Source organism: Salvelinus namaycush, chromosome 8, assembly GCF_016432855.1.
Source record: "Salvelinus namaycush isolate Seneca chromosome 8, SaNama_1.0, whole genome shotgun sequence".
Taxonomy (NCBI): domain Eukaryota; kingdom Metazoa; phylum Chordata; class Actinopteri; order Salmoniformes; family Salmonidae; genus Salvelinus; species Salvelinus namaycush.
Genome location: NC_052314.1, coordinates 34,260,123 through 34,274,052, shown reverse-complemented (window position 1 = coordinate 34,274,052; position 13,930 = coordinate 34,260,123). Strand labels below are relative to the sequence as shown.

The 13,930-nt window shown below is 40.6% G+C and overlaps 1 protein-coding gene across 1 annotated transcript in view; it reads right to left on the bottom strand.

The window, feature by feature from the left end:
• Positions 1 to 7,302, bottom strand: part of LOC120052629 (rho GTPase-activating protein 39-like) — a 160,471-nt gene extending 153,169 nt beyond the window's left edge. Inside the window, exon 1 of the mRNA XM_038999656.1 lies at positions 7,234 to 7,302. Within this exon, the coding sequence (XP_038855584.1) occupies positions 7,234 to 7,244 (11 nt within the window). The 5' untranslated portion in view covers positions 7,245 to 7,302. The remainder of the gene's footprint in view (positions 1 to 7,233) is intronic.
• Positions 7,303 to 13,930: the final 6,628 nt, after the last annotated feature.

The following is a 13,930-nucleotide window of genomic DNA, read 5'->3' as shown; positions in this document are numbered from 1 at the left end:
AGCATGGCTGTCTACAAAAACCAGAGCCGGCCGGTCATGGCTAGAAAGGATCCAGCTTTTGTCACATTAACATCAGATGTATTCTTCTCACTTTGCTTGGTGAGGTAGATTGCATTCCCTTGGCAGCAAGAGCCTCTCGGTGGATGCTGCAGTGTACCCAAGTGGCATCGGGAGCAACTGCTTGCACACGCGTTACCCCTCCACTATGTCTCCCTTTCATGGCTTTTGCGCTATCAGTACAGATACCAACACATCTTGACCATCAAAGTCCATTTGATGTCACAAAGCTGTCCAGTACTTTAAAAATATCCTCTCCTGTTGTCCTGGTTTCCAGTGGTTTGCAGAAGAGGATGTCTTCCTTAATTGCCCCCCCATAAACGTAACGGACATATACCAGGAGCTGGTTGACTCATCCAGCTGTAACACACAGAATTCACTGGCTTGCATGTGAAGCAGTAATTGTTTAAAAACATCTCCTGCCATGTCACTGATGCATCATGGAACAGTGTTGTTTGATGAAGTAATTGTCTGTATAGTTTTTTTGGCCTTTTCCCACAGCATTTTCCCAGCCATATCTGCGGCAGCAGGAAGAATTAAGCCCTCCACAATAGTATGGGGCTTGCCTGTCCTAGCCACTTGGTAGCTCACCATATTAGATGCTTCTAGCCCCTTCTTATTAATGGTATCTGTTGCTTTTATGTCTTACTACTTGAAAGTCGCCTTAATTCTCGCTCAAAAAACTCCTATGGTTTATTTTTCAAATTGGCATGTTTTGTTTCTTAATGTCTGCGCAAGAGTGAAGGTTTCATCGAGTTGTGAGATAGTACTTTTGCACAAATAACACACTGTGGCTGAGGAAACGCACTACTCCCAATATAAGTGAACCTCAAATCAATGACCCAAACTGCTACAGACCTAATCAAAATATATTTTATATTTGAGATTATTCAAAGTAGCCACCTTTTGCCTTGATGACAGCTTTGCACTCTGGGCATTCTCTCAACCAGCTTCATGAGGAATGCTTTTCCAACAGTCTTGAAGTAATGGCCACATACGCTGAGCACTTGTTGGCTGGTTTTCCTTCACTCTGCGGTTCAACTCATCTCAATTGGGTTGAGGTCGGGTGATTGTGGAGCCAGGTCATCTGATGCAGCACTCCTATCACTCTCCTTGGTCAAATTGCCCTTATCCCTCTTCAATAGCTCAAAAACAAAGCCTGGCATGACTATGACAATTATATATTCTGAATCAAAATCCACAATTTAAAAAAAATAATCACCATGAACCCATAGGCTGCACGACATGCCATTTAGAATAGATTCCCTTGCATGATCCACTACGTAGGCTTTCTATTCCAATGCTGCTGCCGAGAGATAAAATATTGTGATAAACCCAATGCCATAATACTGCAGTGGAAAATATCAAGGGACAGCCAATTCAGCTCCTCGCAAATACGTTGAAATTACATAATCTACTCTAGATTTCTACATTCCAATCTGGGCAAACACGCCACCGTGAATCCCATGCATTCACCTCATTAACTGTGACATTAGAACACTCAATTCTGCACGAGTGAGCCGGTAAACTGTAAAGCCATGGAGGTCTCCCTCTCTCTCCCGTCCCCGAGCCTCCCTCCCTCCCTCCCGCCACCGGTGGCTGATATCGAAGCACAAGTCAGAGCCAGTGAGCTTTCACTCTTTGATGAATATGCTTGAATTTGCATAAAGGTCTATGCCTGCCCATCACGATAAAAATGACAGTTGTGATTTACATACGGGTGAATGAGCCCTGCAACAGAAATTGAATAGGTATCAATTTATAATTCTGCCTGGTGGGCTTGCTGAGGGAGAAAATGGATAGGTTTGGCGCTCTGTGTCTCTTTCTGTCATCCAACATAATCTAATCTCCATTCATATAGCGAACCTCACTAAAAACACACACCAAGGCAGGTAGAGTGTGGGTAAGATTTTCTTATTTGAAGTCCCATGTAAACAGGTGTATTTACATTTTTGGAATAGCTCATAGCTGGCTGAGCGAGGGGACAAATAGAAGTGTTCTAGGGTTCTAGACATGGAATGCTCGGTGTCGGGTTCCTTCTGCTCCACATTTTTTAATAGCTCTAGCTGCCTTAGATGAGGTTTAAAAAATATATATTGGATATTCGGTGGATACTCGGTTTTCTCCTGTCAAAAGCTATTGAACCAAGAATGCCATGACTATAAAAAGTTTATTTTCTGAATGAGGGGTGGATGGAGAACAATCCACATCTTTAAAAAAATATTTATATATGTATAACAATATATATATATAAAACAAATTCAATCTACGATAGCTCTCAAACAAAGTCTGCCATGACTATGAAAGTGATGTATTCTGAATCTGGGAAGGATGGTGAAAACGCAACGCCTTTTTTTAATGTTTATTTTTTGGGGTGGGCCTAATTTTTGTAATTTATTTTTTTCTTCTGGTTTCAGTCTTCAATAGCTATTAAACCAAGCATACCATGACTGTGAAAATTATATATTCTGAATAAGGGGAGGATTGAGAAAAATACATGCATTGGTTTGGTAGGACTTATTTAGAACATATTCTGGATTTCAATCTTTAATACCTGTTAAACAAAGTGTGCCATGACTATGAAAATAATATATTCTGAATCGAAATCCAAGCTTTAAAAAAAAAAAAGAATCACGACATGTCATTTAGAATAGATTCCCCTGCATGATCCACTACGTATGATTTCTATTTTGTGGAGGCTGTGCATTTTTCTGGGTAAGTCTCTATTAGCTTTGCACACCTGGATTGAACAAAATTTGCACATGATTCTTTTTTAAGCTCTTCAAGCTCTATCAAGTTGATTGTTAATCATTGCTAGACAGCAATTTTCAAGTCTTGCCATAGATTTTCAAGCCGATTTCAGTCAAAACAGTAACAAGGCCGCTCAGGAACATTCAATATCGTCTTAGTAAGCACGCCCAGGAAATATTTTGCCTTGTTTTTAAGAGATGGATACACTCAACAAGAGAGCCAAGTAAATGGTTAGGTTTGTGAAGGGTCATCAAGTTATAGCAGCAATCTACCTCACCAAGCAAAGTGAGAAGAATAAGAGCACCACATTGAAGCTGCCCAGCAGCACCCATTGGGGTGGTGTTGTCATCATGTTTGACAGTCTCCTGGAGGGGAAGGAGTCTCTCCTATAAATGGCCATATCACAGTCTGCTGAAACAGACAGCCCCATCAAGAGGATCCTCCTGGATGATGTATTTTGGGAGAGAGTGGTAAGCAGCCTGAAACTCCTGAAAATAGCAGTAGCCATTGCACGGACTGAGGGAGACAATGCCATCCTGTCTGATGTTCAGACTCTGCTTGCAGATGTAAGAAAATAAATATGTACTGCCCTTCCCACTTCACTGTTGCTCCAAGCAGAGGAAACTGCAGATCTGAAATACATCAAAAAGCGTGAAGACTTCTGCCTGAAGCCTATACACGCCGCAGTGTACATGTTGGACCCCAAGTATGCTGGCAAGAGCATCCTGTCTGGTGCAAAGATCAACAAGGCCTATGGTGTCATCACTATCGTGTCTCGCCACCTTGGCCTGAATGAGGGCAAGGTTCTTGGCAGTCTGGCGAAGTACACTTCCAAGCAAGGGCTTTGGGATGGAGATGCAATATGGTAGTCGTGCCAACATATCTCATCAGCCACCTGGTGGAAGGGACCTTGTGGATCTGAGGCTCTTTCCCCTGTTGCCTCCATCATCCTCCAAATCCCACCAACATCAGCCGCCTCAGAGCGCAACTGGTCCTTGTTTGGGAACACACAAACCAAAGCACGCAACAGGCTGACCAATACAAGGGTTGAAAAATTGGTGGCCATCCGGACAAATTTTTGGCTTTTTGAGCCTGACAACGAGCCATCCTCAACAAGGTTGGAAAATGACAATGAAGATGAGGCCTCAGAGTCCAATGTTCAAGAGTTGGACATTGAGGAGGTCCAGGGAGAAGACACAGAAGCCTGAGAAGAAGACAACCAAAGCTTTAGTTTCCAGACTATCATTTTACAGATGTTTGTTGAAAACGTTTTTGGGAGATGCGATGGATCACTGGGGATCATTCAATATTCCCTTTCTTTTGTTGTTCAGTGAAATCATCCCCTGTGTCATGCCCTGGCCTTAGTTATCTTTGTTTTCTGTATTATTTTAGTTAGGTCAGGGTGTGACATGGGGGATGTTTGTGTGTATTTGTCTCATATTGGGTGGTTGTATTGTATTAGGGGGTTTTGGTAGAGTTTATGGGGTTGTGTTCAGTGTAGGTGTCTGGGTATGTCTATGGTTGCCTGAGTGGTTCTCAGAGACAGCTGTCTTTCATTGTCTCTGATTGGGAGCCATATTTAAGGCAGCCATAGGCATTAGGCTGTTGTGGGAAATTGTCTATGTCTAAACGTTAGTAGCTTGTGTGTGCACTTTCGTTTTGTAGCTTCACGGTCGTTTGTTGTTTTGTTTAGTTTGTAAGTATTTCGTTTCGTGTTCATCTTCTTCATTAATAAATAGAGGATGTATTTATATCACGCTGCGCCTTGGTCCACTCTTTCACCTCAAGATGATCGTGACACCCTGTGAAGAGTCAACTCATTTAATTAAAGTTAAATTCGTAACTAAATAGTTTTTATTTCTATTTGTAATTATGTCTACTTGATAAGGTAAAAGGTTTATGTTTCTGTCTCCATATGATATGGTAAATATATCCAGTGCAAAAAAACATCTACATTTAAATGGTATTAATATTAATTTGCATATATTCCTGTTAATTTCCATATATTCCCGTTAATTCCCATATATTCCCACGGAAAGTTTCCACCTGAATATTTCCCAAAATGTGCAACCCTAACGACAGTCCATCATTACTTTAAGACATGAAGGTCAGTCAATCCGGAACATTTCAAGAACTTTGAAAGTTTCTTCAAGTGCAGTCGCAAAAACTATCAAGTGTTATGATGAAACTGGCTCTCATGAGGACCGCCACAGGAAAGGAAGACCCCAAATTACCTCTGCTGTAGAGGATAAGTTCATTCGAGTTACCAGCCTCAGAAATTGCAGCCCAAATAAATGCGTCAGAGTTCAAGTAGCAGACACATCTCAAAATCAACTGTTTAGAAGAGACTGTGTGAATCAGGCCATTTAAATGTAACCATGCAAGTCAGTTAAGAACAAATTCTTATTTACAATGACAGCCTATCCCGGCCAAACCTGGGCCAATTGTGCACAACCCTATGGGATTCCAAATCACGGCTGGATGTGATGCAGCCTAGATTCAAACCCAGTCACTGCAGTGACTCCTCTTGCGCTGAGATGCAGTGCCTTAGACCACTGCACCACTCAGGAGCCCATGGTCAAACTGCAGCAAAGAAACCACTACTAAAGAACACAAATAATAAAGAAATACTTGCTTGGTCCAAGAAACATGGGCAATGGACATTAGACCGGTGGAAATCTGTCCTTTGGTCTGATGAGTCCAAATTTGCGATTTTTGGTTTCAACCGCCGTGTCTTTGTGAGACGCAGCGTAGGTGAACAGATGATCTCCGCATGTGTGGTTTCCACCGTGAAGCATGGAGGAGTAGGTGTGATGGTGTGGGGGTGCTTTGCTGGTGACACTGTTTGTGATTTATTTAGAATTCAAGGCACACTTGACCAGCATGGCTATCACAGCAATCTGCAGTGACATGCCATCCCATCTGGTTTGTGCTTAGTATGACTATCATTTGTTTTTCAACAGGACAATGACCCAACACACCTCCAGGCTACGTAAGGGCTATTTGACCAAGGAGAGTAATCGAGTGCTGCATCAGATCACCTGGCCTCCACAATCACGCAACCTCAACCTAATTGAGATGGTTTGGGATGAGGTGGACCACAGAGTGAAGGAAAAGCAGACAACAAGTGCTCAGCATATGTGGGAACTCTGACTGTTGGAAAAGCCTGTTGGAAGACTGTTGGAAAAGCATTCCAGGTGAAGCTGGTTGAGAGAATGCCAAGAGTGTGCAAAGCTGTCTTCAAGGCAAAGGGTGGCTACTTTGAAGAATCTAAAATATATTTTGATTTGTTTAATACTTTTTCGGTTACTACATGATTCCATATGTTATTTCATAGTTGTGATGTCTTCACTATTATTCTACAATGTAGAAAATAGTAAAAAATAAAGAAAACCCCTTGAATGAGTAGGTGCATCCAAACTTGACTGGTACTGTATATATAATTCCACTTTGACATTACGGGGTATTGTGTGTAGGCCAGTGACACAAAATCTCTATTCAACCCATTTTAAATTCAATCTGTAATGCAAAACAAATGTGGAACAGCACTGTAAATTCTGAATCAGGTGAGGATGAAGATAAGTCCTTGTCCTTTTTTTTGTAGAATTTGTATTTTGGGGGAGATTTCAATATTTCTTAAACAACAACGCATAGGATGATCAGGATTCTTCCGATTATATAATTTCCATAGTCATAGCAAGCTTTGTTGAAAATTAAAACAAATTTGGGATTTCAAAGGTGTGGCTTGTTCTCCATCCACCCCTCCTTCAGAATATAAATATGTTCATAGTCATGGCATGCTTGGTTCAATAGCGATTGACAAGATAAAACCGAATAACCACCGAATATCCAATATAAAACACATTTTACCTCGGTGCTGCCTCCATCACGTCTCGGGGTGGCTGACTAGACATCGAAATGCTGAGATTTGGATAGCTAGCCCTGCATAAATACCCATCATATCGGTGTAATAACAAACCCACAAATGCGTAATAACACAATTTTCACTTGCTATGGTTTCAGATAAAGCATATCAAAGTCAAAACAGCCTGTAGGTGCTTGTGTTGCCAGATGAGATTCAAGGCTGAGGGAAAAGACAGGTGCATTCAATCACAGGGATGCAACACCCTCACACAAACAGATGCTGCTCGTGCCGCTGGATCTTGAGTTACAGACACCGAAGGGATTGACAGAAAAAGTCAACGAGTTACCCGGTAAAGATGACAACGGGAGTAACATTAAGTTACCACATAAACGAATAAACTGACCGAGAGGCAAGATAGCTCAAATCATTGCCCGGTAACGTTAGCTAGCGAAGAAAAACGACCAGCAATCGTGGCTAAACTCGCCAACGAAGAAGCATCGCTACGAAATACATTTCCTTGGACACACCAGCGATTTTAGAATATAAATAGTTTGGCTTACCTCTCTGCCATTTTTCCGGTCGCTCCCAATTAATATCCGTTAGTAATAATCCCCACAACGTTACCCATGTTGCCGAAATCGCTGTCGCCGCAGTCAGCGAACTGGTCGCACTCTCCTGGATGGAATATCATGCACGCACTCTCTCCTAGAACGAATTGCTTGCATCTCGGCTTCTTCGTCACTGACCTGACGTCACGTAGTTTCAACATAGGGCGCACGAACTGTATTTCCATGGCAGCACATTAACGCCATGATCCCGATCATAGAAATTCATATTAGAATGCACCAACAACATCTTTGCCATAAAGGTCGAGACCTCTTGGCAGCTGTAGTGCTCAAATAAAACCCTCCCAACAAAATACAAAATTCATTCATTCAACTTTCATCCATAGGCTGACTACTGCAAGTAGCCTAGTGGTTATAGCGTTGGGGCAGTAACCATAAAGGTTGCTAGATCGAATCCCCGAGCTGACAAGGTAAATATCTGTCTTTCTGCCCCTGAACACTGTTCCTAGGCCGTCATTGTAAATAAGAATTTGTTCTTAACTAACTTCCCTAGTTAAATAAAGAAAAATGCCTGACTATTAGGTCGACTCTCCCACTGAAGACGACGTTCACATTTTTGAAAGATAATTTGGAGGTTTCTAGAAAGTTAGACTTCCTATCTGAAATAATATTTCCCCCCTCTGGATGGTTGGAAGTTTGATTGGTGAGGTCCCCGGGGGTACCTCAATTTGATATACTACATGAATTTGTTCTCAGCTCTGAGGGTGTTAGAAACAGAGTGCTCAGCTGTGGGCTGGAGTGCTAACAATATCAATCAATGGGTGCTAATGATGGGCATCTGCTGCTATGTGTCTGAAGCCCGAAGAGTGTGAAAGCAGCGCTCTCTAGTGCTCATGTGGGTTACAGCCAACTCCACAGCCCTGATTGCCAAGTGCAATTTGCTTCTCCCCCCAGTGCTCTTTATGTCTCATATTCAGGGTTGGGGAGAAACTGATTACATGTACTCTGATTACAAAAAAATATAGACAAATGTTACATTACCAGCAAAAATATTCTAATCAGATTACAAATACTTTCAAAAAACTAGATGATTACTTCTTGAATTATTTATAAAATTCAGAAATGATGTTTGCAGAAAAAATACATTATGACACCTTTCTGTTTTCTCAATGACATTCAATTCAGCATTGACCACCAGTCAGAGACCACTATAATGACACACCAAATGCGTTTGATGGATCATTTGTCTTCTTCTAATGCCTCTTAAGGGGAAAGTAATTCAAAAGTAATCCAAATGTTACTGATTACAATTTTGGAAAAGGTAACTAATAACTGTAACAGATTATTTTTAGAAAGTAACCTACCCTGCTCAATATTTGACATGACAAAATATCATATTAAATGGAGTGTCTCGGATTTAGGTACAGAATAATACGAAATACTCTGAGACCAGGTTTCTTGCCTTCACATTGGCCCATTTTGTTGTGAAAATCATTATGATATATAAAAAAAACTGTTTACATAACTGCTCAGTAAATAATCTAGAATATTAACTTGCTGGACAAAACTTCTCTTATCTCCTTTATTAGATGACTTGATTAGTACAAGTAAAGTAAAATCACTAACCAAACGTGAGTCTGACTATGACCCCTGAGTTGATTGAATAAATGATTGATCATCTGACTGATTGATACCTCCACACAGAGATACTGTCTATACAAACAATCACGTTGCGCTTCAGAAGGTCACTGTCGCTGAACTGGGCAATCACATCCATGAAGCTTGGTATTTTAGTAATGATGGAGGTCTCTGAGTTGATGTTGAAGGCTATTTTACTGTAGTGCCTCACAGAGCCGTAGTCATAGGGCACCTTCAGAGCACTAGACACTGACTCGCCTTGGACGCGGAAGTTGTCTTTGCCTAAAAACGGAAATAATACTGTTTAGTCAATTAAATTGATTTAAAAAGTACATTTAGTTTGTGACACACTCAGATTAATACAGACAGTTAGACTATAAGAAAATAATCTTAAACATACAATAAACGAAAACATGGTGGTGATATATCAGTGCCTTAAGAAAATATTCACAGCTTGACTTTTTCCACATTTTGTTCTGTTACAGACTGAATTTAAAAATGATTAAATGTAGGTTTTTTGTCACTGGCTTACACGCAAAATCCCATAATGTCAAAGTAGAATGTTTTTCAAAATGTTTACAAATTAATTACAAATGAAAGCTGAAATGTCTTGAGTCAATAAGTATTCAATCCTTTTGTTATGACAAAGCTAAATAAGTTCAGGAGTAAAAATGTGCTTAAAAAAGTCACATACATTTCATGGACTCACTGTGTGCAATAGTGTTTAACATGATTTTTGAATGACTACCTCATCTCTATACCCCACACACAATAATCTGTATACCCCACACACAATAATCTGTATACCCCACACACAATAATCTGTATACCCCACACACAATAATCTGTAAAGTCCCCCAGTCGAGCAGTGAATTTCAAACACAGATTCAACCAGGGAGATTTTCCAATGCCTCACAGAGGGCCCCTATTGGTAATACAAATAATAAATAAAGGAGACATTGAATAACTCTTAGAGCTGGTGAAGGTATTAATTACACTTTGTATGGTGTATCAGCACACACAGTCACTACAAAGATACAGGCGTCCTTCCTAACTCAGTTGCCGGGGAGAAAAGGAAACCGCTCAGGGATTTCACAATGAGTGTCACGACTTCCGCCGAAGTCAGTCCCTCTCCTTGTTCGGGCGGTGTTCGGCGGTCGACGTCACCGACCTTCTAGCCATCACTGATCCATTTTCCATTGGTTTTGTCTTGTCTTCCTTCACACCTGGTTCCAATCCCATCAATTACATGTTGTGTATTTAACCCTCTGTTTCCCCTCATGTCCTTGTCGGAGATTGTTTTGTTTGTATGTGATGTGCTATTTAGTGTTGGTGTGCGGCGGGTTTTGTACCCACTTTGTTATTTTGGTTGTTTTGGAGTTTGGTCAGCATTTATTAAATAACTCTGTTTATACCAAGCTCGTTCTCCTGCGCCTGACTTCACTGCCACCAACACGCACCCCTTACAATGAGGCCAATGGTGACTTTAAAACATTTACAGATTTTAATGGCTGTGATAGGAGAAAACTGAGGATGGATCAAGAACATTGTAGTTACTCCACAATACTAACCTAAATGACAGAGTGAAAAGGAGGAAGCCTGTACAGAACAAAAATATTCCGAAACATGCATCCTGTTTGCAACAAGGCACTAAAGTAATATTACACATTTCACAAAAGCAATTAACTTTGTCCTGAATACAAAGTGTTATATTTGGGGCAAATCCAATAGAACACATTACTGAGTACCACTTTACATATTTTCAAGCATAGTGGTGGTTGTATCATGTTATGGGTATGCTTGTAATCGTTAAGGACTGGGGAGTTTCCGGATAAAAGAAAAAGCTAAGCACAGGAAAAGTCCTAGAGGAAACCCTGGTTCAGTCTGCTTTCCACCAGACACTGGGAGATTAATTCACTTTTCAGCAAGTCAACAACCTAAAACACAAGGCCAAATCTATACTGGAGTTGCTGACCAAGAAGACAGTAAATGTTCCTGAGTGGCCGATTTACAGTTCTGACTTAAATCTATATGAAAATCACAAGACCTGAAAATGGTTGTCTAGCAATGATCAACAACCAAATTGACAGAGCTTGAGGAATATTGACAAGAATAAATGGCAAATGTTGCACAATCCAGGTGTGGAAAGATCTTAGAGACTTACCCAGAAAGACTCAAAGCTGTAATCACTGCCAAAAGTGTTTCTACAAAGTATTGACTCAGGGGTGTGAATACTTATGTCAATTAGATTTCTCTATTTATTTTCAATACATTTGCAAACATTCCAAAAACATGTTTTCACTTTATCCTTATAGGGTATTGTGTGTAGATAGATGAGAAAAATAATCAATTGAATCCATTTCTAATTCATGCTGTAACAACAAAATGTGAAATAAGTCAAGGGGTATGAATACTTTCTGAAGGCACTGTATATGGTTGATTTACTATTGATTTGTTGATTGATTTCTACCTTCTTCGATGTGGTCCCACATGATGTTGCCATAGTAATCTCGGTCGGCTCTAGACTCCTCGTAACAGAAATCCAGAGCATACATAAACTCATGATCAACCGTTGCGAGACAGTCACAGTTACAACCAATGGACAACCTTCCACACCTGCCGGTTACCTACCGAGGAGAAGGAGAGAGAGAGAAAGAGATAACAAGAACGAGATAAAGAGAGGGATGGAAAATGGGGTGATAAAGTGTTGAAGAATAAACAGAAATCATTTATAATTGTTAGAAAATGTGTTGGCTTCTGACACTGGGGTATGTGTGTGTGTGTGTCTGTGTGTGTGTGTGTCTGTGATCTCACCCGATGCCGTGGTACGTAGTTGATGCATGTCTTCAGTCTGGACTGCTCAAAGGCTTTCAGAATCACCCCCTTAGCATTTACAGTATGTCTGCACACACACACAGGAAGAGAGACAGATAAATAGTACATTTAAAAAATGTTTTGTAACAATGATTTACATTTCTTTAAGTGCACTAATTCTCACCCAGGCTCTCCACCAGGTAGAAGGGTACTGTCTGAGGCCAGCGATACTGCTCTACTAGAATGGTGTTTCTGCTGTCAGTTTAAACAGAGAGAATCAAACACTCTCAATCAGAGAACGGCAGGCAGGCTCAGGGCAGGCAGAATGGTCAAAACCGGGAAACCAGGAACTAGACAAACACCGCCACAAGGGGAAACTGCTGGTAGCCTTGACAAACAAAAATGAACTGGCAACAGACAAACAGAGAACACAGGTATAAATACACTGGGGATAATGGGGCAGATGGGCGACACCTGGAGGGGGTGGAGACAAGCACAAAGACAGGTAAAACAGATCAGGGTGTGACAGACACAACAACCTTCGTGATGACTGGTGACCATATATTATTAGCAGGCTATGTGAAATCCATATCATTCTTCAAGCAAAAGTAAAGATGACCTGTCAAACTCACCTACTCTATCACAATATCACCCTCCAACAAGTCCAACCCTGCCTCTGCAATTGAATACACTACACTCTTAGAAAAAAAGTTTTCCAAAGAGGTTCTTCAGCTGTTCCCATTGGAGAACCCTTTTTGGTTCCAGATAGAACCCTTTTTTGTTCTAGGTAAAACCCTTTTTGTCACGTTCCTGACCTGTTTTCCTTGTTTTTGTATGTGTTTAGTTGGTCAGGGCGTGAGTTGGGGTGGGCATTCTATGTTATGTGTTTCTATGTTTAGGTTATTTGTCTATTGGCCTGATATGGTTCTCAATCAGGGACAGGTGTTTACGTTTCCTCTGATTGAGAACCATATTTAGGTAGGCTGTTCTCACTGTTTGTTTGTGGGTGATTGTTCCTGTGTCTGTGGCACCACACGGGACTGTTTCGTGTTCGTTCGTTTGGTTAGTCTGTTCCTGTTCTTCTTGTTATATTGTAAGTTCTCAAGTTCAGGTCTGTCTACGTCGTTTGTTGTTTTGTAATTTTTCAAAGTGTTTTTTCGTGTTCGTCTTTGCTTTAATAAATCTTCATTATGTCTTCATACAACGCTGCGTTTTGGTCCAATCCCTACTCCTCCTCTTCAGGCGAAGAGGAGGAGAGAAACCGTTACACTTTTAGGTTCCATGTAGAACCCTCTGTGGAAAGAGTACAAGATGGAACACAAAAGGGATCTACCTGGAACCAAAAGAGTTCTACCTGGAACCATAAAGGATTCTTCAAAGGTTTCTTATATGGAGACAGCCAAAGAACCCTGTTAGGTTCTAGATAGCACCTTTTTTTCTAAGAGTGTAGCGTTAGACAATCCGCACACAGAAATACTGTCCATACACACAATCATGTTATAAAGTTTTAACAAACCTTTATTGATGTCAAAGATGTCCCAGTTGTGTCCTTCATCTACATCTGTCTCTGCAGGTGAGAAAATATTTCTAAATCACCTGCAGCACATAATTGCTTGACATTATTACCACAACAATGAGTCATGGTTATGAATAAAAACAATAAGAGGTTTCACTCACCTGTATCCCCTGTGAGCTGGGATGTTGCTGACTACTGCAGGAAATAAACAATCAAGAAAACAGCTGAACAAAAAGAAAAAAATGTATACAGTGCTTTCGGAAAGTATTCAGACCCCTTGACTTTTTCAACCTTTTCTTATGTTACAGCCTTATTCGAAAATTGATTAAATAAAAAATTGTTCTCATCAATCTACACACAATACCACATAATGAAAAAGCGATTTTTAGCAAATGTATTAAACGACAGAAATACCTTATTTACATAACTATTCAGACCCTTTGCTATGAAAATCGAAATTGAGGTCAGGTGCATCCTGTTTCCATTGATCATCCTTGAGATGTTTCTACAACATGATTGGAGTCCACATGTGGTAAATTCAATTGATTGGACATGATTTGGAAAGGCACACACCTTCTCTACATAAGGTTTGACAGTTGGAAGTGCATGTCAGAGCAAAAACCAAGCCATAAGGTTGAAGGAATTGTCCGTAACGCTCCGAGACAGGACTGTCGATGCACAGATCTGGAAGGGTACCAAAAAATGAAGGACACAACTGGGACA